This window comes from Cuculus canorus, chromosome 3 (assembly GCF_017976375.1).
Source record: "Cuculus canorus isolate bCucCan1 chromosome 3, bCucCan1.pri, whole genome shotgun sequence".
NCBI lineage: Eukaryota > Metazoa > Chordata > Aves > Cuculiformes > Cuculidae > Cuculus > Cuculus canorus.
In genome coordinates, this window is record NC_071403.1 from 89,114,349 (window position 1) to 89,139,902 (window position 25,554).

The 25,554-nt window shown below is 44.8% G+C and overlaps 1 protein-coding gene across 4 annotated transcripts in view; it reads right to left on the reverse strand.

Annotated features, from left to right (window-relative positions):
• Window positions 1-336: 336 nt before the first annotated feature.
• Window positions 337-25,554, reverse strand: part of STUM (stum, mechanosensory transduction mediator homolog) — a 58,055-nt gene continuing 32,837 nt past the window's right edge. Inside the window, exons 2-4 of one of the 4 annotated variants that reach the window (XR_008449126.1) lie at window positions 17,067-17,246; window positions 8,040-8,829; window positions 516-3,323 (exon numbers count right to left, since the gene is read on the reverse strand). Coding sequence is in view for 3 of the 4 variants with exons in the window: in XM_054062606.1 (XP_053918581.1) it covers window positions 11,817-11,947; window positions 17,067-17,246 (311 nt within the window). In the remaining variant the exon portion in view is untranslated. The other 3 variants (XM_054062608.1, XM_054062607.1, XM_054062606.1) reach the window with 3 other exon arrangements.

The following is a 25,554-nucleotide window of genomic DNA, read 5'->3' on the forward strand; positions in this document are numbered from 1 at the left end:
TTATACTAGCAGCGTTTCTCATTTCACTCTCTTCTTACCCTTAGGGAACATGTCTTGCATGGCTGCTGCTCCTCTCAAGAAAAAAATGTGTTTCTGAGCAGCCAGAAAGGACAGGAGAGCTGCTGCTGCTGCAAACTTGAACTCAAAGCCTGTGCAGGAGGCAGTAAATCCCACCCCCGACAGTACTGAATGAAGCTCAGTAGGAGATGCACATCTTTGGCCCCATCAGCTCATCCTGCCGCCAGCATCAGTCTGCTGCCTGCTCAGGGCTGGTGCTTTCTGTTAGATGGGAGTCTGTATCGCATGTCATTCATCTGGTGTGTATTAATAGTGTCAGTCCTGCAAGCTCTGAGGTCAGCTCCCACAGTCAGTGTGTTCAAACCCACTTTCCCTAATGTAAAAATCTTACACTTGAAACAACTTGGACAAAGAAGCAAAAAGGGAAACAGAGGCAAAAAATTATTTACTTGATCAGGTGACTGGAGCCAGAAAACAAAAAGCAAAAACTTTAATTTCTAACAGCTGCCCTCCCTGTCAAACGATGCTTTTGCTCTGAGGTGTTTTCTATGCTGCTTCCTCTAACAAGAATCTGGGGAATTATCCTGCAGGGACATATACAAACAGCTGCTTCTCTTGCAAAAGTGGAGTTTGGGTTGGATAAGGGATCAGGAGAAATGAAACAAAGAAACTTATGCTTAATAGTTTAATTTAACCATTAAGGCAGGTACACTTTATACAATGCCGGAGAAGACTCAGGATTCGTCCTCAGAGTGCTTCTGCCCAACAGTGATTTCAGAGAACTTTATATACACCAAGGTGTTTTCATATTCGTATTCATATTCTTTCAACGTGACAAGCAGGCTAAAGCGTGGAACCTCATTTCATACCCACGGGGGATGAGATCAATCCCACCGAGAGTCATTAAGGTGTTGCCATATCTAAGTGGTCAATCTCAACGACTCTGGGTGACAATAAGATAAAGATCATTATCGTTACCTTGGTCTTAATCTTGTTTTTTAACATATTGCAGTTGACATCTCATCTCACCATTTACAAATCACCATTTCAGAAGGAAAAGCAAGGTGAATCTGTAGAAGCAAGGCAGAGAGATGCTACAGATGCTGTTTCCCTTTGTAAAGGATCTGTGGCTAAAAAAACATTGCCCTTTGCAGTGCTGCCAGTGCAGTACCTTCTGGAAGTGTTAAATTCACACTTCATTTATTTTTCGTTTTATCAAAACGCCATAAGTCACAATCCAATACTTGACGATATAAATAGGCATACAGATGGTCCTCTGTAACCCCTCAATTTGGGCTCTGGCATGAAAATGAAAGGTGGTCCCACCACCTGAGTGTAAACAGCACCCGTTCCCTCCTTCCAAGGGTGGAAAAACCCAACACACCCAAGCACAGCCAAATCAAAGGAAAACATGGACTTGTGACAGTGATGGACAACTTATTCCCTCCCAGCCTGTGGAGCAGTGCCTGTGTCTGTACATGGTCTGGGGGTGAAAGGGGGGACGCAAGTCAGGGTGGGCTTGCTTGCTGGATATTTGGAAAAGTGCTGCCCATGCCTCCAGGCAGTGCCAGTTGATGTGAGCCCCTGTTTTGATCCCAAGTCCAAATATGCCATTGCTTTTGACCTGCCTGCTGAAAGCATCCTTAGAGTCAGAAGATGGATTGGGTTACTCTCTATTTGCTGGTCCTAGAATCTATGCGAAGCCTTTACATCCCACTGCACCGTTTGGTCGAGGAGATGTGGGGGTGTTGCTTCCCTCTGGCTGGTGGGTGGGTGCAAGAGAGGCAGGACTGAATTTTATCCTGGCTCTAGTTATGCACATGGATGACGAGGAGGAAGGATGGCTTTGTGTGTGGTATGGGCTCCTGTGGGATTCACTGTAACTCAGCTGATACCACTGTCACCTAGGTTTTTACAGCACCCCACAGTGGGATGGAAATGCTGTGCCAGTTTGGAAGATAAATTGTAGTGCTGTCTGAACGTGCATTGTGCGTGTAAGCATGGAGAGAAGTCAGCTAGAAAATACAGGGCTGTTTTATCATGCCATGGTTAGCAAGCACATGGGAGAAGCCATTGCTTTTGACTGGGAGAAATGTTGGATCTAACCAAGATTTTAGCTCCTCTTGTGTCTGAGCTTTAAATGGCTATGAACTCTTTGTAGTGTCTTGTAGGTGATGTAGTTTGGGTTGAATAGTAATAAAATGTACTCTGACTGGAGTGTATGCACATACATGAACTGCAGGGTCACCACAAAACAAGTAGGAGGCAAGGCAAGGGTGAAACAATACAACCCCCTGAAGAACGAGACCGTGACTTCAGTTTCCTGTCCATGGAGCTCAATGTAACACCCATGGTGTCACAAGACTATGGCAAGGGCCAATTTCCAGCAGAACTGAAAGGTCTTTAATGAAATATGTGACAACTGATGCACGCAGGGAGGAACATATGGCTTTATGTGTCAGGAGCCACAGGATGCAGCACAGATGGAGGCACCTCACATGTCTAACACTCCCTACCACATAGCTGCATGCCAGATCTGTTCCCAGCATAAATGCCCATTGATCTTCCCGGCTGCAACTGCCAGGCATGTGCCACAGTTGAGAGCGATGCCAAACCTCTGCGGCAACCGTGGTCAGACAGGCAAAGGGCCAGGAGTGCAGGGGCCATGTTCCATAGCACCTTTCCCACAATTAAGTACAGATTTGGCAACACCAATGAACTCAGAAAAAATATTAACCCCCTTTATATCAAAATGCTTGGGCTGACCCAGAAGGAAACTGGTTTACAACTAGCTACACAGTTCAAAACCACATTTGGTTTAGTTCCTACCTGGAATTGCTTTCCAAAGAGTAGTAAATCATCTGGTCAGCCTGACTAGGTTCAAGTACTGAGGAACTACTTCATTAAAGCCCTTTTTATCGAGAGACATGGTTTTCACATTTGAGGAAGAGTGGCAGAACTGTTATTGGCAGATGGGGGTGAAGCAATTGCATTTATTCTTCATTACCTACTCTTGCTCTTTAGCTGTAAAACTGGCATCCAAAACATGTATTTATACATGTTTTATGCATTTATGCAAGTGGAAGATGATATCAGGATAGCCTGGTGCCCTGTGCTTTCGACCAGCTCAAGTGTATGCTGGCTGTGCTGATGAGGAGGCAGGGGGCCAGTTTGCAGTGGCGGTGCAGTACAGGTTGGCAGGTGCTAGTGGTACGATGCAGCACAGCTCCTGTAAGTGGGAGTCAAATTATCCAGCCCCAGTGTTGGTGGATCTGCAGGAGGAGGTGACCTCTCTCTGAGATGCTCTGAAAAGAGGAGTAAAATCTCTGGGTGATTATCTTGGCTCTAAAGAGAAAGATAGGCATTGCTGAGGGGGAAAGCTCCAAAGTAACACTCATATCTGTGTTTTCACTGCATGATTTTTCTCACCAGTGCATGAATAGTGGGCACCACAAATTGTAGACCACTAAGATTTGAAATCTCATATGTCCCCTATGCTTCTCCACCCTTCTCCTGCAGCTTAGGCTCTGAGCTTACTGCAGCCCATATCTTCCTACTACTTGCTACAGGGAGACCTGAAATCAGGCTCAGGGGCTCACCATTGCATGACAGCATGCTGTTGTACACATCTGGGCTGAGGGGAGCTTGAGGGTACTGGTTTAAATCAGGACTACTGGAAAAAAAGCAGAGGTTTTTAATCATCAATATTACTGCAGTAGGGCAGTTCTGGGGAAAAGGCAATTTGGTGCTTCATCCTGGCAAGGCAAATCTATAAAGCTGCTTCTGTCCTAAGGCAGAGTATGGAAATCTATCTCGTGCTAATTAAAATCAACTAAGCAAATCCCTGTGACAGGCAGAAATATGGCCTTTTGCCCTGGGTATCCATTTGGCAGATTTTGGAGCCTCCAGAGTGGTGTGTTGGCTGCTTTCTCAGCTTCACCAATATGATAAAAAGGTCAAAAATAAGAAAAAAATTATAGAGCAAAACCTGAAAGTAAATTATAAATCCCATACCTCTCCTGCACAATGTTGCTGGACCCAAATTCACTCATGCAATAAATGTAGCCAGCACACAGACGTAAGTGAAGCAATTCTCTCTAGTAGACCCAGAGCAGTCCTGGGGATGGGAAAACTTTATGGGGCTTCCATATAAGCCCTTCCCCAGCTTATCTGATTTTCCTTTCCTTACTAGAGTACAGGGACAGACAGCACCAAATGTGGCCTGAAAGGCCAGCAAAACCCTGGTGATGCTGATAAGGAGTGAATCCTGCCACTATATGTTGCATGGGGACATTGTGTATGGGAGCTGAGTCTCTGGGATGGGGCATCTGCTGCTGGTATGACATCTGATGCTACAGGACACATGACTTTTGGCAGTTTAAAGCCCAGTGAAACGTCAGCTTGTTTAACACTCCCCAAACTGAGAATTCCTGCACCAGCTGCCCACTAAAAGTTTAAATCCATCTTCTAAAAGTTAATCTATCTTCACAGGCACCAGAACAAGTTGTTCTTAAGCCACTCTTGGCTGCTCCTGTTCCAGAACGTGTGCACTCAAAGGTTTTGCCTGGTAACTTTTCAACACCTCCACCTGCTGGCTTAGGGGAACTTGTTAACCATGTCTGCAAAGGCTCCTGCATATCCATCCCAAGGCCACAGCACAACTAACTCAATGCTCAGGCAGCATTTAGAGATTGTGCTTGAATTGGCTCTTCTGTTTTGGCAGATGTGAGGGGTAACCATTGGTCTGGATCATCTCGCTTGCTGCGGCTGAACTAGCAGGTTGTTTTTGTGGCTTGATGACTAGTTACAAACCTCAATAAAAGACCTCCCATCAATCACAGCAGCAGTCTGTAAGGGTGTTTTCCAGCTGTGCTACTGTTTCCCTGTTTGCTCCTAGTTAGGATCCTGTTTTCCCCAGGTGAGAAATGCAGGAGCAGAGCTTCTCTGTCTCACAGCAAATACTGAATCTCAATTCTGTAACAACTGTACAGTCCTGCAAGGCACAGCTGCAGATGCTACATCACAGGTCACTGAGAGACCACCCTCTTAACTGGTCCTGTTGGTAGAAATGGTCAAGGAGAGTTGGAATTGTTGACCATAATGAGTACAAATCCTTCTGGTGGTTGCTGCGGCAATGATAATCTTGAGGAACTCTTCCCTTTGCTTTAACGCAGTTGTCAGATGTCTCTTAGGTTTCATTTTTCCACCACTAGGAGTTGACTTTTCAAAGTTCTGCTGCCTTGCAAGACTCTCTTCTGCAAAGCAAGGTAACACCACTGCATTGTGGCAGGATAACTCCGTTATTTTTCCCCTTGAGCACTTTGGTTAACAAAGGGGCACCCACTGACACGCACTGCTGCCTGTGTTGTGTGGCCTACATGTGTCTAAAACATGATGGTTTTAATCCATCTTCCTCTACAATAAGGAAGATTACAAAATTACAAATGAGAAGTTTTCCTGTTTACACCACGTTATGGACCTTTGCTTTCTGAGGAGAAGCTCAAAAATCTGTGCTCAGCACCCCCATTTCAGTACAAGTAGTTGCTAAATACGTTTCTGGCTGGCCAGCACAGCGGTATGAGCCACTGTTCAGGGTGAGAGGTAAGAGAAATGCAGCTTGAGTTATTAATCAAGCCCTAAAGCCTTGCTTGAGCTGTTTGTACCAGGTGAAGCAGCACATTAACATATCCGTGGGCTTCTTGGGGTGACCATAAAAGATGAGCTGGATCCAGCTGTGATTCAGCAAAGGAAGTAAATGAACTCTGATTTGTTATCCCTGCTATTTCTTTTCAGGTTCTGCCATGGGTTTGCTTTGGAGTTTGGTAATTTAACCTCACTGCATATTGCTGTTTCTCAGCTGTACAACACGGATAATGATTTCTGTCTATCATGTACAGATGCAGGGGATTACTGTTACTATTCAGCTAGGACTTGTGAAATATTGCTTTAAACTTAATCTGAAGGGTCTTCCACAAATCCATTTTGCCTTGACTTGTTTCCCCTCTTCTTGCTAAGCATGTGCCGAAGAGCCAGTTTAAACACATCTCCTATAGCCTGTGTGCACTGCAGAACATGTGCTCCACGGGGCTTGTGCAGTTTTGCAGGTATTTAGCTGAGTGTGTTAGCTCAGGCAAGCTACACTCAAACACTAGGTAGTACCCACACATGCACAAAGAGAATGTCTGCAAAATACATTGCTCTGCCCTAAGTCTGATTTGATAAAATTTACAATGGGTTGTTTGTGTTACAAATTTGCATCCTTACTATATGAGTTCCATTTGTTCTTCTGATTAAGGCTACTGAGATCAGGGCAAGTGCACAAGCCAGCAGTTTTCCAGGCTTACAGTGAAGGCTGGTGCTCCCAAGGCTCTTGACTCTGCCCACTTCTTCTGTTCAGGCAGCCCAAGGCTTTTTATAGTACACAGTCATTGAAGGGTGGAGTGAAAAAGCTGGTCATCAGCTTTTTCACTGCACTGGATAAACATACATGGTTTGGATAGGTCCTGTCCTGTTGCAAGTTAACTGGGACTGTGAATTGTGGTTTATCATTAGCCCTGGAGAAGGAGTTCATGAGCTGGAAGAAGCACAGCGAGGCATTGGTGCCTGCTTTACGCAGGCTGTGGGCTCACAGCAAAGTGTGGGTGTTGGGCAAGTAGGAAACTTTCCAGGAGGAACAGTCCTGCATCAAAGACAGTGGGTTTCCAGTTGTCAGGAGAGTGTGTGGGGCTGCAGCGAGGCCAAGCCATGTGTCCTGCTGGTGTAACCACTAAAGGAGCTTCCTACCCCACCAGCTCCCTGGGGGATCACAGACAGGCACCCTAACTAGTGCAGGTCCCTCCTCCACCCTCAGCAAGTGACTGTCCTGCTCAGTATACCCTGATGATGCTTTGGAGGGTTAAACACAAAACACACAGCTGGGTGTTTTTGAAGCCGGGCAGGCATTTCTGCGCTTTCTACTTGCAGATGGTCAGACAAGGAGACCTGCATGCTATGGGGACTTGCTGCTGTTTGACTTCTCAGTTCTCTGTGCAACAAGTTTTTTTAACTGACAAGATCTGATTTGTATGGAAAATGAAAAGTTGCCTTAAAAGCAAATTGTCATGCTAGGAGAGGCCAAGATCTCTTATGGCAGCAGGGTTTGCTGCTATCCCCTTGCCCACTAGCCATGCTTCTGCAAGAGCAAAGGGCTGGAATCATAGAATCATAGACGAGTTAAGGTTGGAAGGGACCTTAAAGATCATCTAGTTCCAAACCCCCTGCCATGGGCAGGGACATCCCACTAAATCAGGCTGCCCAAGGCCCCATACAGCCTGGCCTTGAACACCTCCAGGGATGGGACATCCACAACTTCCGTGGTGTGTCTCACCACTCTCATAGTGAAGAAATTCTTCCTAATGCCCAGTCTAAATCTGCCCCTCTCCAGTTTATACCTGCTCCTCCTAGTCCTAACCCCACAAACCTTTATGAATAGCCCCTCTCCAGCTTTCCTGTACAACCCCTTCAGGTACTGGAATGTCACTATAACATCTCCTCCGAACCTTCTCTTCTCCAGGCTGAACAGGCCCAATTCTCTCAGCCTGTCCTTGTAGGGAAGGTGCTCCAGCCCTCTGATCGTCTTTGTAGCCCTGGAAGCGGGTCTCAGCTCTGTCACACTTGGGTGGCTCACAGTTTTAGCAGGGGGTTTGTGTGAAGCTCCTCTTGCTAGGAGGACCTTCCCTAGGCAAGGCAACCAGCCTTGTTTTGCCCTCTTTCAGCAGAGTTCCTCTTACCACCTTTAAGGAATAGAAAAGCATCCAGGTGCTGCCACTACTATCTCCTGGCTGAGCTCCTCTTACCCTACTGAAACACCAGCCAGGAGCAGAGTGATCACTCCACCTGGATGTCCAATTTAACTCTGTACTTCACTTACTCAAACCAGGAAAATGCAGCCATACCCCAATTGGCCATGGGCCTTTCAACCACGACTGCTACCAAGCACCTGGTTAGGACAAGGTTATTTTTTTCAAGCTTCGGGAACTTACCATGGGGAAGCAGAACTGGGATGCTGCTTCAACTGGGAACACACACCACAATGTAAGGGGATCCCTTTCCAAATCATGGAGACGCTTCCAGCAAAGCCCTTTCCGGGGAACTGGAGGAAAAGCTTCTTGACAGTATGTGGTTACACGCACTACCCTAGAGGCAAGGTGCTGCCGGGCACAGGTCCCTTGGTAGATAAAGTCTCCCCAAAGGCCAGTGGGAGGGCTGGTTTTTGCATGGTGCCAGTGGATGGAAGCAGGGGAAGGCCTCAGTGAGTTCGGCAGTACAATAAGATTTACAGCAAGCATATTTCTCAAGACATCTGCAAGGATAGAGCTTCATTGACCATCATATATACACAGACAGCAGAGGAGGCTGGGCTGAGCCCTCCGCTACCGTGTAACGGTCAAGGATGGACTCTTGGGGTGGGGCAAAAAAAGTACCGTTTGTTTGCTTTCACATTCTGTACATAGAGCTATTAATATCTCCTTGGCATCTGATGTTCACAGCTAGTTTCCTCTAACAGTAAGCCTAAAGCGGAGGCAAAACATCTTCAGCTACTTCCCCCTTGGAGGAAAGAGAAAGTAGCATTTCCTGCTTGCTTGGCTCAGCTCAGCTGCCTGCTTAGACGCCAACTTTGCCAGGGATGTCTCCTTCTCCAGGCATTCTTCTTCTCAGCCACCCAAAGTGTGTTGGCTGGGGCCAGTCCTGACCCATGCCGTGCTTGCCCCATCTCTGTTGCTCAGTGGGATCAGTGCAAGTCTCCATCGGCTGCTCTGCATCTCCGTTCCGCTGGACAGGCAGATGAACGAGGTTCAAACAGAAGGAAAGAAAAAAGGAAGAAGAAAGACAAAGGGTAATGAAAGGATCTGTGGCCCACAGCTGCCAAAGGAAATTTCTCGACGTGTTTCTGTGACCATACTTGTTTTAGCCACTACAGCTGCTGTGGGATCTCCTGTTCCTTGTAGCCTGTGAGGAAGGAGGGGAAGGGAACATGATTAGTTTTAAGTCCTAACAAGAACCGTTGGTGAGAGCAAACCAAGTAGGAGAATAGGCAGGCCCACAAGCCACCATACCTTGCTTTAGTCAACAGCTGCCTCACCCAGCCACAGGGTGCAACCACCTTCCTAGACAGGACAATGGGGCTGCTGGTGGCCTTGCTGCTATGGTCCCTGTCTGCCACTAGTCCCGGCATGGGCAGAGGCATGTCTGCCTGAACTGGTTATAAAGGCACAGTAGGTATCGGTGGCCACCAATTCCAGTACAGCCCACTAACCTAAACCCTTTGTGGAAAAGCTGTATCTTCTGCCTAAATTATTCAGTATCAGAGCATGTTTTTCTGCAGGAAATGTATGCCCTTATACACTGCTCCAGAGACATCACTGTTCCCAAGGGCTGTCCTGGCAGGTTGCTGGTCATGCACTTGATGCACCTGCACCTCTACTTGAGACCTACATCTGAACCTCAGCCTTCCAGAGGACTGCTAGGAAGAAGAAGAAGCTGATTTCCTCTATCCATATTTTAGTACCTGTGCTGGCTTTCGCTAACAGAGCTCTCTAGAGGCAGTCGATTTGCACTGTGGTTTGCAAGGTGAACAAAACATCTCTTGGAGGAGAAGTGGGACACTTTTAATCACAGGCTGACAAGTCAGAGTTCAAACACAGACCTCAGGATTCCTCCATGGGCCCTTTCCCTAATGATATTCTCACTGTCTTGTTATGCACTCGCCTTACTCCAGTCCAGGAGAAACAGATGTTCTTTTGTTGGGGCTCAGGAGCTGTCCATCAGGAGTGGAAAACAAGGAGTTTTCCAGCAGCAAAATTAATTGCACAGGGAAAAGGCTCAGATCCATCCCCCTCCACCCTTTCTCCTCTTCCCCCAGCCATGGGTTCTAGTGCACCTCCTAACCAAGGCAGCAAAACTTTCAGAGGGGCTCTGTGTTGGCCCACGCCTGGGCCCCACTGCATTGCAGCTGTATGGATGCTGCAAGGGCTAAAGCAGCCTGTCCTGCTGCTTGTCACAGCTCCTTGGGAACTGGGACCTCACTTCACTTGCTATCCCATACACAGTGGTTGAGGGGAGGCTGCAAATCCCACAGGGGAGGGCTCCTTCCCCTGGTGAGGGTAGAGCAGGGAAGAGCACCCATAGCTCTTGTGCTGACACAGGGTAAGAGAAAAATACTGTTTTTTTAAATGTTTTCCTAGGTGATTGTAATGACTGTACCAGAAACTTTACCCGCTTTCTTTTGAAGAGAAGCTGGGATTGTTATTACAATAGTATCAGTGCAAAAGATTTCCTTTTTAAAGAAGCAAACAAACTGTCATTACCTGCACCAGTGATGATCTTCACACTAGAAACCTCTTAAAACCCTGTTTTTGTTTAAATAACAGCAGTAGAGTGTCTCTTTTATATTTTGAATTTCAAATGAGTCTGAAACTCCACATCTCAGAAGAACATCTAACTCTTTGAACACCTTTCCATTGACGCTTTTTAATATTTCTTTCCAAATCTTACATTGAGCTTTTGTAAGTCCCTTAAAAAAAAAGCTGAATGCAAAATACCTGCAAATGCCACAACACTTATCTTTAAGGGACTTACCTTAGTCCTTGCTGAACTAAGAATTGGCCCTGGCAAATAAATTTTGCTGTACTCTTAAAAAATCCATGCATTCACCCAGCCTTGGCAGTCTGGGTCTCCTGCTGCTAAGCGAGCACAAGGAATGGAGGAGGAGATTAATGAGATTTATCAGCATGTATTACCCTGTATTACATTGCTGCCAAACAGCTTTTTCAAGGGGGAAAAATGATGATTCCTTATGCGTTTATGTTCTAAGCATGAGTCGGCTTTGAAGGTTAGATGAGCTGATTGGAAACCTGTAACATAGGCTTGTCTACAGCATCAGTCTGTTTGAGGAGCACAGTAAAAAAACAACCAAACAACAAACCACACGGACCAGACAGTTGGGGTAGGCCATAAATCCTTAGCTAAAGTAAGTGATCCAGGTTATGCTTACAGTAACTTGCTTGCATAGTCATGCCTTTTATTAAGACGTAATAGAATTCCTTTTAGTCCTGCTATCAGTTTTGAAGCTGGCTGGAAGCCAACTACCTGTATCTGTCTCTACATAACAAAAGTAAGCTAAAAGATGACCTGTCCTATGCTAAACTTGTTTACTAAAACACTTCAGGTTTAATTTATTAAATAGTTATATATGAAAACAATTATTGCATTTCGTGCATAGTAATAGCTATTCTGTATGAAGTATCTTTACATTAGCATGCCTGCAATACAGTTAAGGTGTGGTTCTGTAAAGCAGACAGCTCTGGGATCAAAATTCAGTTTGAGAATCTGCACAGAAAATTGCTGATTCAATCAAGTTCGCTTGAAATTGCAGTTCTGTGCAAACCAGTACAAGTAAGATTTGGGAAATAAGAAAACAGTCTGTGCACATGCTGTCCTATGGGGACTTGGTTCATGCAGAAGGTGGACTCAGGATACTCTCAAGGCTGAAATGTTTCCCTGCCCTGCTCTCAAGGTGCACCGGGGGCAGCCCGAGGGGCAGTTCGGTGCTGTGTGGAGAACATGTCCCCAAGGCTGTGCAGCCATAGGACAGATACAGAGAGGCAGACACGCACATGTAGAGGCATACAGCTGGACTTAGGCCGGGAGCAGGCAGCGCTGGCCAAAATGAATTCCTAATGGATTGCCCAGATCGAGCACTTGCTGCACTCTGTGGGGAGCTGCCACGCAGTGGAGGAGGAGGAAGAACAGAAACAAACTTACCTTGTGAAACTTTGATGGTGAATAAAAGGAGGCAAAGGAACATGAAAGAAAGAGAGAGGGAGAAATGTAACTGTAGCTGATATATCCAAAAGACATGGAGAACCAGAAAAGAACAAATAATTTGGGTCTGCAGAAAAAAACAGAGAACAATTGCTCTATCATCAGGCATCCACACCAGGGCTAAACATTATTTAAAATCCTTGTGCTTGAAGTGGGTCATTTCATTTGAGGATCTTATTTATAGAGGATAGGGGAATCCTCATCTCCTTTCCAGCGCCTTGAGCCAGACAGGCTGAATGAACTAACACCTCTGAACAATGTTCCCACACACACTTTCCTACATGACATTGTTGTCTTGTGGGTTTGACTGAAGGGGAACTGCTGAAGGAAGGTGACAAACAAGGTGTCACAGTGTACCGGATGGCATCTGGCGTGCCATTCATGGTCTGAGAGCTGGGAAAACTACATCTAATGGGTTTTTTTGGCAGTGCTGAGTTTGCAACAGATAACTGAGATGCCCACAGATAATTCAGAACTGCAGCATGCCTCAGTCTGGCTGCATACTGTAAACTGGAGGTTTCTAACATTTCTACAATATTTTAAGAACTTACCCTACTGTAGCATTTGGTAAGAAACTGCAAGAAAGGTTATTTTAACTACTTTCCTCAGGCATAATTTGTGAGGTGACTATATTTAGATGTAAAAAACCCCATGACAGGTCTAAGCAGGCAATTTGTCCACAAAATTTCCCTCATTTCATGAAGAGTTACCAGCTGGTTTAGGATGTTGTTCTCTTCTGAGTCTCTCAAGTGCTTTCTGCTCTCTTTCCTTTGCAGGGCAGCTCTGTTACCTGCCCTAGCAGGGGTTCTGCAGAGAAGAGAGGGTCAGTGATGCCTTCCTAAGCCTTTCAGAGACCAAGCATACAGTAACCATGCAATCATCTGCTGCTGCTGCTTCTGGCAAGGTCTGAACACTGTAATTAGCAGAGGAGTGGGGCATGATTACAGGTAATCAGTCCCTGAGAGTCGGCTGCCCACTACAGAAGCAGGGGCTGCAGCAAGAGTCTCCATCTTCTGAAACCACAAGCAATGGTTTGCCCTTTCATAGGTGCAGCCACATCCATAGGTGCAGTTGTTAATTCAGAGGCCAGAAGCTGAGCGAGGGCTTACTTCAGAAACAAGGCTTGATTTCTTGGCTGTGTTCATTAGAGGTGAAACAATGGCTGGACAAACAGGCTCTGACTTGTGTGCCCTAAGCCACTTCAATGGGACACAGTACCATCTTGATTTCTGTACTACTTCTATCAAGAAATGGCACAAAATGAAGCGTGAACAGTTAGGAAATTCCTGGAAAGGCTGCTCCTCTGCATTCATTCTGCATGATGCAGCTGATGAAGATGTGTGTGTTACACGGCCTGAAGACAAGATGTGCCTTTAGCAGAGGGAAACTTGCCCAGAAAGCCTTGGGGACTCATTTTCCAGTTGGCCTTGGCCAGCTAATTAGCTGTGGTGTAGCTCCATGCCTCATGCCCGCAGCTGTGACAAGGGGTTTGAGGACAGCATGGTACAGCAGCTCTGATAAGCCACCACCAAGGGCAGCTGGATATTTGCAGCAGCCAGGGGAGAGTCCAGATATTTTCTTTGCAAACAAATTAAGTGCTTCTTTTTAATCTACCTTTGTCTTCAGACAGCAGGTAAAGCAAATGATGGTTCCCAAAGCCATATGGCTGCTTAAAGAAGATATCTGTGGCATTTAATGGAGCCAGCTGGCAATTCATTTAAATTAGCAGAGAAAATGCTCCATGCCATTGTGTTGCTAAAAGTAATTAATTGCAACAGAAAAACTGCATTCAATTAATCTTTCCTCTGGGACATAGCTGGCAAAAGGGCACCTTACAGGAGATGAGAACTGGATGGAAACCCCTGGGGTCAGTCAGTCTCTTCTCATGTCCCACCTTGCTTCTGACAGGTGTGGGTCTACTTGTTCTCGGGGTCGACCAGTGACAAGAGAGGGCAGATCCTCACATGCCAAGTCTTCATAATTTTTACCTTACTAGAGGAAAAATGTTTCTTAAGTTCTACACAGATATTTCCTTCTGTTATTTTAAGTCTGTCAGGCTAAACTGCTGCTCTCTCACATTTACTTTCTCAATGAACTTTTTCATTGCCTGCTGTCTCACGGTCCTTTGGATTCTCTCCAGGTGATCCATAAGAAATACAACCTCCAAAGCTGGCTGCAAGCCTTGCTGCAGCTTTACACGTGGCCAGGAAAGGTGAGGGGATCAGTTAGTGTCTGAAAAACAAGATGTTCCCTAACATGTATTTATGCAGTTGATTACTCCTTCCTTAGTGTCTTGGACCTGTCTCTGCTGAGAAGCATTATTTTTTTTTGAGACCATTTCTTCAATTTGCTTGAATCCAGACACCGCCCTCACTGTGCCTGTCATCCTTGCAGCCACCAGTGGTGCGGGATTCATAAAGCCCTCCTCCATTCCATCATCAAGCTAGGAATGAAAATAGTGAACAGAATTGGATTCAGGAGAGAACATTCAACACACCTCTCCTTATAGCTTTCCAGGAGACATGCATTTAGAGAACAGTTCTCAAGCACATTTTCACCTAGGCCACGTCTTCCTGGCTTGCTGGTCGTAACACTGTGTGAGATGATATCAGTGCCTGGAAGTCCAGAGGGATGGCTGACCATCACCACCGCCACATAAAATTAATCCCTCTACCACAGAAGGGAATCAAGTCAGTCTAATACAGCTTGCTCTGGACAAACCCAGGCTGGCCTTGATGATTTTTATTTTCTAAATGCATGCAAGTCACTTGTTTGATTACTTCTTCCAGGAATTGAAGTATACCTGATTTGCCTATAATTCTTCTCCTTTTTATTGAATTGTAGAATCACTAGGTTGGAAAAGACCTTTAAGATATCAAGTCCAACCATACCTGTCCACTACTAAATCATATCCCTAAGCACTTCATCTACTTGTCTTTCAAATACCTCCAGGGATGGGGACTCAATCACCTCCCTGGCAAGACTGTTCCAGTGCCCGATAAACCTTTCAGTGAAGAAGTTTTTTCTAATGTCCAATCTGAACCTCCCTTGGCACAACTTGAGGCCATTCCTTCTTGTCCTATCACCTCTCACTTGGGAGAAGAGAACAGCACCCACCTCTCTACAACCTCCTTTCAGGTAGTTTTAGTTTCATCTCATTAAAGACAGTATGACATTATCCCCAAAGCCCTCCCCTCAGTGTAGCCTCCACCTTCTAATAGCTGAGCACTGGAAGATGAAAAACTGCAATGAGCATCGCTAACTCCCACACAGCTCTCAACCAGCTAATAGACAGGCAGCCCTAATCCAAGGAGCGAGGCACTCATCCCTCAGAAAGCTGAAGCCCTGGCTGAAATCATACGGCACCCTCATGAGGATGCATGGAATCGGCTGTTCTAAGGTGAGGAAGACTAGAGGTGAGCAGTAGTTTGCTACTTTTTTAACTATTTCACACCTGCATGCAGGTTCAAGTTGCAACAGTATAAAATTTCTGTCCAGTGTATCAAGTTGTTTGTTTGTACACAAAGAAAACCCAACTAAAGCAAACTGTTTCCTGGCAGTGTTTTCAAATGAAATGCCTTGTTTCTTGCACTTGAAATTTTGTTTCCTTTTTGAGTTACTACTTTTTTTTTTTTCCGTTTAAACGTGAGAACAAAATATGAAAAAAACCCAAACCATTTTGGATCTGGCAGGGCTGTTTGATCCAGTTGCCAAGGGCTGCTACTTGTCAGATGACTTACAGCAGCTTACAAGATGTGTTGACTCCTCTTAGCCTTCTCTACTGCCACCAGAGGGGCCACGACAAAATATGGTTGCTGTAGTTGAAGGCCTCTTGGCCTGAGTTTCCCCACCACACACTGCTCACTCACCCTTCTGCCTCCCAAACTATTTGGATCCAGACAGGTATGGGGAACAGCTTCGAGGCTGAGTGGTGTTCCCCAGCAACCAAACTAGAAAACCAGTAAGACCCTCATGAGCCCCAGCCCCTCTACCCAGAGGACATACATGAACAGGACTTTGGAGAAATACAAGTCAGAGTTTCAGCTGTAGCTCTTTATCTGGACAGATCCTCTCCTGCCTGTCCTGCAATAACTGCAGAACCGTCTCCTGCCAGACAGTGAACTGAACACAGAGGCTCTCCAGCAGAGGAATAGCAGAAGAGCATATGATTACAAACACATAATTATGGGGTTACACACAAATTGGGCAGGTTCTTCAAGACACATCACAATGTACATCGATTCACAATTTATCTTCAGAAATAACCTGGGCTACACCTGCTCTGCAGATATATCTGAGAGGAAACTTGGCAGGCAGTTTGCAGGGAAAAATAAAGGGCAGTGCTACCTTTGTCCTGAGGAAAGCCTTTTGCCTTGCTTATGTTCAAGTTTTTAATATCTGTTTGCTCAGCTTGAGGATGGCCTTTAACTCAGTATGGAGCAAAATGGAGCAAGATTTTTCACCAGTGAATGTCTTCAGCAGCAAATATTACAGAGCTTGTATTCTAGATCAGTAATATATAGTTAGCTGAGTGATGTAAATGATGCATGTTTAAAAAAGGTTTCCTCTCTTTTTCCCCTAGACTAATGTTTCAGAGTCTCCTTAAAAAGTGTAGAGGAAATCCTTCTAGTTAACAGTCCCGTTCGGCCTGAGAACTTCGTGAAACATGTGAAAAACCCTTTGGTAAATGTATTCTAGGAAGGAAGGAGGGTCCAGGAGAGTCCCCAGGACTTTTATGGGGACACTTGGTCCTGCACACCCCCTGGGAGCAGAACTGGCCTTGTGGGAATGTCTCACCAACCACAGAGACGCAGCTAGAGCTGCAAGGGAGAAAGGTCTTTCTTGTTCAAACATGCACACAGATGCAACCAGGGCAGAAGGGGCCCCAGGCAGCAGTGTTCACAGTCCAGGGGCACCATCGCTTTCTGCACTTTTCATTTTATAACGGGGAAAGGACAATCGTAACACATATGTCAGGATGGAAGACTCATGCAGATGTGTCAGAGGGCCAACTCAGCTGCCTCCCAGCAATTCCTCTGTCTACTGTGTTTCTTATGGACCTGCAGAGCCCATCTTGCGGCTCTTCTTCCCTACAGTGCAGTCCAATGGTTTACAGGGACATCAGCAGGGACCCAGAAACACAGCCACTGAGGGGAGAAGTTGGGAGGTGAGTGCATTGTACTTACTTGCAAGAATGACCATGTCCATCCCCCAAAATATACTCATAATCCAGCCAACCATCACGATTGCTGTCAGGATCTGGATAAGAGCTGCAGCAATGTTCAGCCAGAAGACACAACACATGTGCCTGTCAGGGAGGTCGGTCCGAGCTCCACACAGCACGGTGAAAGCAGATACAAACGTTCCTAGGGAGAGAGTAGCAACAAAATGACTAGTGAAAGCCACAGCATTATGCCCAATTCCTTTCCTTAGGTCCACTTCTCATGGCATCCCACTTTTTGTGCTCCCACTGCAGTGCTGAAAACAATGAACAGTTTACAGGAGGACAAATGGAGGAACAGCCACATCTCACTCGAACTTGCTACTGTCTCCCATTGAATTACAACAATACATATATTTGAAAACAAGGACAGAAAAACACTCTTTGAGTTTTGGCTCCTTCCCCTTGACCCAACAGTAACCGCTTATGCACTGTGGGCAGTCTACAAGGGAGTGCTGTTTGCCTGTGGAAATACCTGTATCTTTTTTCTGCCTGGTGACTCTCTCTTAGGAAGAACATTTACTACACAGAAGCTCTAAAAGGGAACCTTGAACCCAGAATTATAGCAGGACTGGCTCCAGAAAGCTGCATGGGTCTGGCAGTCTGTTACTATGCACAAATACTGCTCTAGATGGAGCACAGAAAAAAAAAGGTGTGCTAATGTGGCACTGCATTTTTGCACAATGCTTTACCCAGTCACAGGTTGCTACCTGAGAGCATGTTTTAACAAAGCAGAAGCAGCTAACCCAGTGCTGAAGCCCTTGGCTCTGCTTGAGACCACCTAAAAAAGACTTGCAAACAACCTTCAGACTTTCTAAAACAATTCAGATGAAGGATCTTTTTGATATATGAAATTTAAAGCTGGGGGGAGGAGAGGAATCCCACAGCATCCTTTACAATGATTCTTCCTGAATTTATCACATTGGACAAGCCTGTTCATTTATTCACAACTGATGTCCTGGGTCTAGGGTTTACTGAAACCTGCAGCTCAGGGAAGCCTTGAAATTGTTTCTAATCTCTAATGAGGAGAGGCTGAGAGATCTGTATCTGCATAGCCTGGAGAAGACTGAGAGGGGACCTTATCAATGCTTATAAATGTCTAAAGGGCAGGTGACAAAAGAACAGGGGCCAGACTCTTTTCAATAGTGCCCACCAACACGACAAAGGACAACAGGCACAAACTGGAGCACAGGAAGTTCCACCTGAACATGAGGAAAAAATTCTTCACTCTGAGGTGACAGAGCACTGAACAGACTGCCCAGAGAGGCTGTAGAGCCTCCTCTCTGGAGATATTTGAAATCCTAGACACAGTCCTCTGCAACCTGTTCTAGGTGACCCTGCTTTAGCAGGGGAGTGGGCTTAGATGATCTCCAGAGGCACCTTCCAAACCCCACCACTCTGTGACTCTGTGGTAAAAGGCAGTTAAGATGCCAAAGTGCTGGGGAAGGCCTACAGCCTATTTTTAATCTCACCATCCTCTGCAGGCTTTAACATCAGCTTCTTCCTAACACTCCACTAGGTCCTAAAACCCCACTCATCTTCCTGCTGTGCCCACCCACTCCCTTTGCCATACACCAAAGCTGGGCACGGAGCAGCACCACAGTGGAGGGAAGTGGGTGAGTGCTGCTGAGGCAGTGGGAGGCTGTCCTAATTCCAAAGGATGTTGTATAAATCTCACTGGTGCTTGTTAAAAGGCTGTCATTTGCTCTGCAGCTTTGTCTTCGATGTCTTTTGTGTCCTCCATGTGGGATTACATGAGATCTCTATGCCACTTCATCTACTATTTTTTCCTTTACCATTTCTCCAAAGTAGGAAGAGTCCAGGAATATTCCCTCATGCTTCCTGAAATTGTTGTCTGCAAAGTTGCACCACAGCACTCTCTGAGATTAAATAAGGATTGAGGCAAGATCAAGGACTGTGTGTTCACTTTTCCCATCAGGATGCAAAGTCTTGCCAAATGGAAATGCATGTCTCTTTTTAAAATGAGAATTAAAATCTTTCTCTCTTGCCTTACCTTTAACTCTTCCAAGATTTGTTACAAAGAAGGTCATAAATGAGCAATAATTCTTAAACTATAGCTTCAAATCCTTCCAGTGAAGCTTTTAAGATTTTTACATTAGAGTGAGGTGCTGAATTAGCTAATTAATCCCCTAAACACCACAGTGACTAAGCTAATGCCTAGTCCCATTCAGAAAGGAATAAAACAAATGAATTTAAGGGTCCTTCTCTGGACAGGGAACTGATAAAGAAATTAGGATTAAAATCTCATGAACTCTGGCTTCTGATTCCCTCTTCAGTCCACTTTCCTACTCACAGCAGCCAATTAATTTTCCAATGCTAGTGCATTTTCTTTATGATTAGCTAATTTTTTGGGAAGTTATTGGTATTCTTAAATACAAGACAAGACATCCCAGCAGATGTAAGATGGAAGTATTTTTCCTCTAGTCCACATATGCTTTAAATTGTGAAGCAGAAGAGTCTTAAATGCATTTGCCAAGGTAGATGTTTTCCCCTTAAGAAACCATTATAGTTACACATTGCCAAATACAGAAGGATTTGCACCTGGAAGCAGACAGGTGGAGAGGAGGAAGGCAGGCAAGCTGTATCTGCAGATACCTGCTGGCTGCATTAGAGCTGAGACACCAAACCATTTCCTTTCCTGACCAAGCACTCAGATACTTGAATGCCTATAACATAAAAATGGTACTCAAACTGCAGCTGTGATGATACTGGCCAAACAAAGGAGCTGTCCAAAAAGGTCTTGGGCTGTGAGTGTAAGCAGCGAACACAAACCGCTAACTTTGCAAGCAGATGTAAATCACAGAATCACAAGGTCAGCCAGCCAAGGCACTGTACACAGTACTGGGCAAGGGAAGAAAGCCTCTGGGAGCTTGTTTGCTTTTGCTGTCAGCAGAATAGGGATATTTTTAGATTACACCAGTAAATATGGAAGGGGTTTTGTTTTTAACAGTTTAACCACTTCAATATGAATGAGATGCATTATCTGTACTGCAACACTGTAAAGAGAGAGGCAAAGGAAGGGGTTTTGCCCTTTCTTTCCTCTCCAGTCCATTGTTGTGCAGGATACAATCCCCTCTCTGATCTATGCTGATACCCTGGCAGCTATGGTCTTCCCAAGAGCATTACCTCCCTGTTCCTGGCCTCACAGAGTATACTGAAATAGCATGAGAGAATAATTGTTTTGTTCTTTCCTCTTGGAGGGAAAACCCACACCCTGGGGAGAGCTCTCCTGGTTTATTACTGTTAGGCTCACTCATCTAGGTGGAAGGCACAAGGTCAAGCCCATGCCATGTTCTGACCCAGTCTCCTCTGTGCTATCTGAGTGTAGCAGTGATGAGACTGTGGAATATCTTAAGCTGTATAAGTTTTTCTCTCTCTCTTTTTTTTTTTCAACAAGGCTAGCATGAGCACTTCCGCAGGAGCTTTAGCCAAGCATGGAGCTTCACATGTTTCATGTGTAGGACCTGGCTGTAAGCAAACTTCTGATGACACCTCCCCAGAAACATCAGATGTAAGAATCTGGTTGGAGCCAAAGGGATATGAGACACGGATGGCCACAGTGTAAGTAACATGAGCACACAAACAACTAGTTAGTGGGCTTCCCACTGCCTACCAAATTATCTGAAACTTCACAACAGAATGCATCTCTGCTGCAAGGAAATCACATCTGATGAGCTGCCCAGTTACACATGGATGAATAGCAGAAACCCAAATTACTCAGGGGCTGCATGTGAAGAAGAATATGATGATGATCAGAGTACCTATCCTACAAAAGCCTGGAACCAGGAAGGGGATGGGAAATATCCTTTCTTCTTTTCATAAGAAGTGGTTGCACTAAAAATTCACGAGAAGCGCTGGTTCTTGCTTGCATTGAGTCGGAAGAAAATGTTTGAGAATGGTTATAAGGACTGAAGTTGTTCCCTCAGTACTACAGTGAACGTGTTGTTTACTGGTTAAGCCACCCTTGGCTCCTAAGTGGCCTGAACTCATTCTTATACTTTAGTGTGAACTGTGAGGAGTTGTTTCAGTTGTGGAGGCCTTTCACCCTTGGCATTACTCAAAACGCTAAACTGTAATAATTTGGATTGTAATGAGGGAAAGAAATACTAGAACTTGCCTAGGAAAGGGTAATAGCAGTGTCTGCTGATGCTGAAAACCCTTCCCCCCTGCTTAGGTGGGTAGATATTGGCTTTGGAGAGGACACTATCAACACCACAATGTTTTGCCACTTCATTTCATTAACACTTAGGCTGACTATCTGCTAAAGTTTCCTAATACAGGGAATTGTTTGTGTCTTTGAGAAAACAGATGCAAAATAAACCCCCCTGGAAGTGTTCTAGCCAGTATGAGTTGTCACCAGTGTCGCAGGTCTCCACCTGGCTGCAACTCATGAGGGCTTAGGCTGCATCAGAGACACCTTGCCCGTGCAGGTGTATCACCTAAACCATCTGAGATAAGAGTGCTTTCTTTCCAAACTTACTGCAACTCTCTGAAAGGAAAAAACTGGTTCAGAAGAACATTTGATACACCTGCATGTAATTTACTGTGGCTCTTGCAGTGATCTTGTCAGGGTCTCCACCATGCCTCTTCTTCCCTTGGCTTCCTCACAGAGCTGTGATTGCAGGCAGAGGGCACACAGTCAATGGCCCTGGCTTGCACCAGAGGTGTAGCAGGCTGGAAGGTGTCTTCCTGAAGGAGCTAATACTTCTAAAGTGTCTGGGCCCAGCACTGTGGTGTGGCTTTGTATTCCCACTCAGTTTCCTCAGAGGCTCAAAGCAAGCAATGGAAAACACTGACCTGTGTGAGAACTAATTGATAAGTTTTGCTGTAGCTGGTTTGTATGTTTAATTAACTTGTCATAGAAATCTGTCTTGTATCAAGAGATAATACACACACAATCTCCAGACATGGATAAATAGCCTGAAAGAATAAACACTCTCTTACAGTTGCAAGAATTTATTGATATGCTTAGTTGTCTTGTAAGACATAACTGTTTTAGGTCAGGAGATAATCTGAAGGAAGTCTCCAGACATGGTTGGATAACCTAAAAAATAAATGTTCTTTGAGGACTTACACGGTCCTTTGTCTAAAACTAGTCTATATACCTACTGCTTTTGTAAGATGGGGTGCCTTTTTTAGAAAGGCATCCAATTCAGCGCTGAATTGTAAAATAAAAATATTATTGCCTTTGCTTCAAAGACTTTGTCTTTTTCAATATTTTACCAGTGAATGAGTGTCTCTCGCAACTGGGGGCTCGTCAAGGAGAAGTAATCCCATCTCTGCAGGATAGGACAGTGGAGAGGTGTGCCCTGCAGATTTTAGCAGTCTCTAATCTACTGTCCTGCATGAAAAATTCAAGCATGGGATTCCCCACTCTAGAGATGGAATCCTTCTACAGTATGTGAATGATTTGTTAATAGCAACTGAAAACAAGACCTGAGTGCATTCTGTGGATTGTAAGTTTGTTTAATTTTCTTGGATTAAACGGATATTGAGTCTCTCAACAGAAAGCCCAAATGGCGCAAGAATGAGCAATAAACTTAGGATGTGGACTGTCCAGGGAACAACGTGAACTGGGAACTGAATGAAAGGAAGCCATCTGTCAGACTCCGCTCCCACAGATGGTAAAAGAACTCAGAACCTTCTTGGAAATGACAGGTTGGTGCCGCTTATGGACTTAACTTTTAAAACCAACCCTTCCCAAATGGCATGGTCTAAGGGGGTTAAAAATGCATTTGAGACACTTAAAAAGGCACTTTGGACCAGAAGATGCCTCATATAGGTTTCTGAAATACCAAGCCATCCTGGGCAAGTCAGATGATATCGAAATTGAAGTAACTAACATTGTGAACCCAGCTTCTTTTATGAGTGGAATGACAACTGAACTGCTGACACCCGACTGTCTTGAAACAACAGAAGCTGTGTATTTCAGCAGACCAGGCCTGAAGGATGAACCTCTGGAGGATGCACGATATTCCTGGTTTTCAGATGGAATTAGCTTTCACTGACAAGGTACCCATAAAGCTGGTTTTGCAGTAACTACTAGGAACAAGGTAATTGAATCCCAACCACCGTCTGCTGGGACTTCGGCTCAAAAGGCTGAAATTATTGCCCTGACCAGAGTCTTAGGACTGGTGAAAATGAGAAAGATAAATATACAGACAGATTCTAAATACACCTTTGGAGTCATTCATGTTCTCAGAGTGACATAGAAAGGAACAAGGGTTACTGACAGCACAAGGAAAACAGATTAAACATGCTGAAGAAATACTTCGCCTGTTGGAGGCAGTACAATTACAAACTAAAGTCGCCATCATGCACTGTCAAAAGCACCTGAAAGGTAACACCAACCAGAAAACTCGTAGTTGATTATGAGGCTAAACGGGGAGGAAGGGCAAACTTCAGCTCTAATCCTAGATAATAGAGATGAAAACTTAGAAAATCAAGAAGGTATTAGATACTCCAAGTCCGATCAGGAATTAATACAAGAACTTGGAGGACAGGTCCCTTCCCAGAAGTGGGCACAATTAAAAGACAGCAAAACTGTTGTGCCTTCCAGCTTAGTTTGGGAACTTGTCAAAATGGAACATGCACACATTACCAAGCTAATGATAGAAACCAAACCAGCATGGACCAAGTGTCTATCCTTAGCTTTACTACGAATCAGAACTGCCCCAAGGAAAGACTTGGGGGTGTCTTCATACAAAATGTTGTTTGGCCTCCCGTATTTAGGGAGAGAAGAGGGTGTGCTGATCCGCAAAATCAATTATATGTACCTTAAAGGCTATTTGCGTGGAATAACTCCATCTCTTGCAGATCTAAGAAAGTGTAGATTGCTGCCCCAAAGAGCACCCCTGGATTTCATCCTACATCAGATACATCCTGGAGTCTGGGTCCTAAGGAAATCCTGGAAGGATAATACTCTAGCCCTGATATGGGAAGAACCCTTCCTGGTACTTCTGACAATGGAAGCAGCCATAAGGACTAAAGAGAAGGAGTGGACTCATGCCACTAGACTGAGACCAGTGGCTCTATCTTCCGGAGAGTGGACTGTGAAACCAGGAGGTGATCCTTTGAAGCTAACAATTAGGCAATAAGTCAGAATTAGTCAAGGGTGAGAAAAATTGGTTTGCGAAATCTGTAAGGACTGTTACCTGTATTATTGTTTCTTGTTATATATAATAAGGGACTAGGAAAACTAAATACCCACAAGGAAAATTGGTGGTACTATAGAGTGCATTGGAAGTGACAGCCCTTTGAAAATCTAAAAGGTGATTTCGAGTACATGATGTGCACTAAGGCAAGGGCAAGACTGGATTAGCCTCTATGTTTGAAAAACCTCTATGGTATTGGTCCAAAGATAATAACAATTGTACCAAGGCCACTGAGGAGGGAGTTTTTAATTGTACTGGAAATAATCCATTCCCAGGGTTACCAAGGATCCTGAAGTTTTGGAAAAACCCAGAAATACACATCTAGGAACTGGTGGAAAGCCTCTGATGGGTTATTCTGGATTTGTGGTAAAAGAGCCCATTTGAAGCTACCTGGTAATTGAGAAGGGACCTGTCCATTTGGGACAATCCAACAGAGATTTTTTTTTAATGTTGCCCCTGAAGGAGGGGGATGAGTTAGGAATTCCCTTGTTTGAGAACTTAAAAAGGGAAAACCAGTTAGACATAGAAGTCTGAAGAACCCAAACCTGGGGAGAAGATGAATGGCCCCCATTAAGAATTCTCCAGACAGATGGACCGGCCACTTGGGCACAAGATGAAAGTTGGGACTATCGGACACCTATATATGTGTTGAATAGAATAATTAGGTTACAGGCAGAAGTAGAATTTATTACTAATTTGACAGCAGCCAGCCTCCAAGTGTTGGCCAAACAGCACACACAGATGAAAGGGCCAATATATCAGAACAGACTAGCTTTAGGTTATTTATTGGCAGAAGAAGGGTTGTGTGTGGAAAATGTAACACTTCTAATTGTTGCCTTAAAATAGATGATAATGGCCAGTAACGAACCTTGCAACTGAGATTCGAAAAACTGCACATGTCCCAGTGCAGAAATGGAAATCTATGTTAGACTCTGGGTGGTGGGATAATCTCCTAGGGGTAGCTTGGTGGAAGAAAGTAGTCTTTTTATTATGTACACTCTCTGGGCTACTCTTTTCACCATGCCTCGTACTGTGTTTTATAAGACTGATTTCCAGCGTAGTTGAAGGAATGCAGCTAACCAGTATGCCAACAAATCCACGGATGGCAGCCTCAGGCCAGAGTGAGATGGCCTAGAAAATTATGGTGTTAAAGAAAAGAGATCGGAAGAAAGAAGATGATGAAAAACTACAATTAATAGTGTGTAAATTAGAATAAAGTTATGGGTTTCAGCAGAAAATGTAATAAGTAAAAGGGGGTGAATTGTGAGAATTAATTGA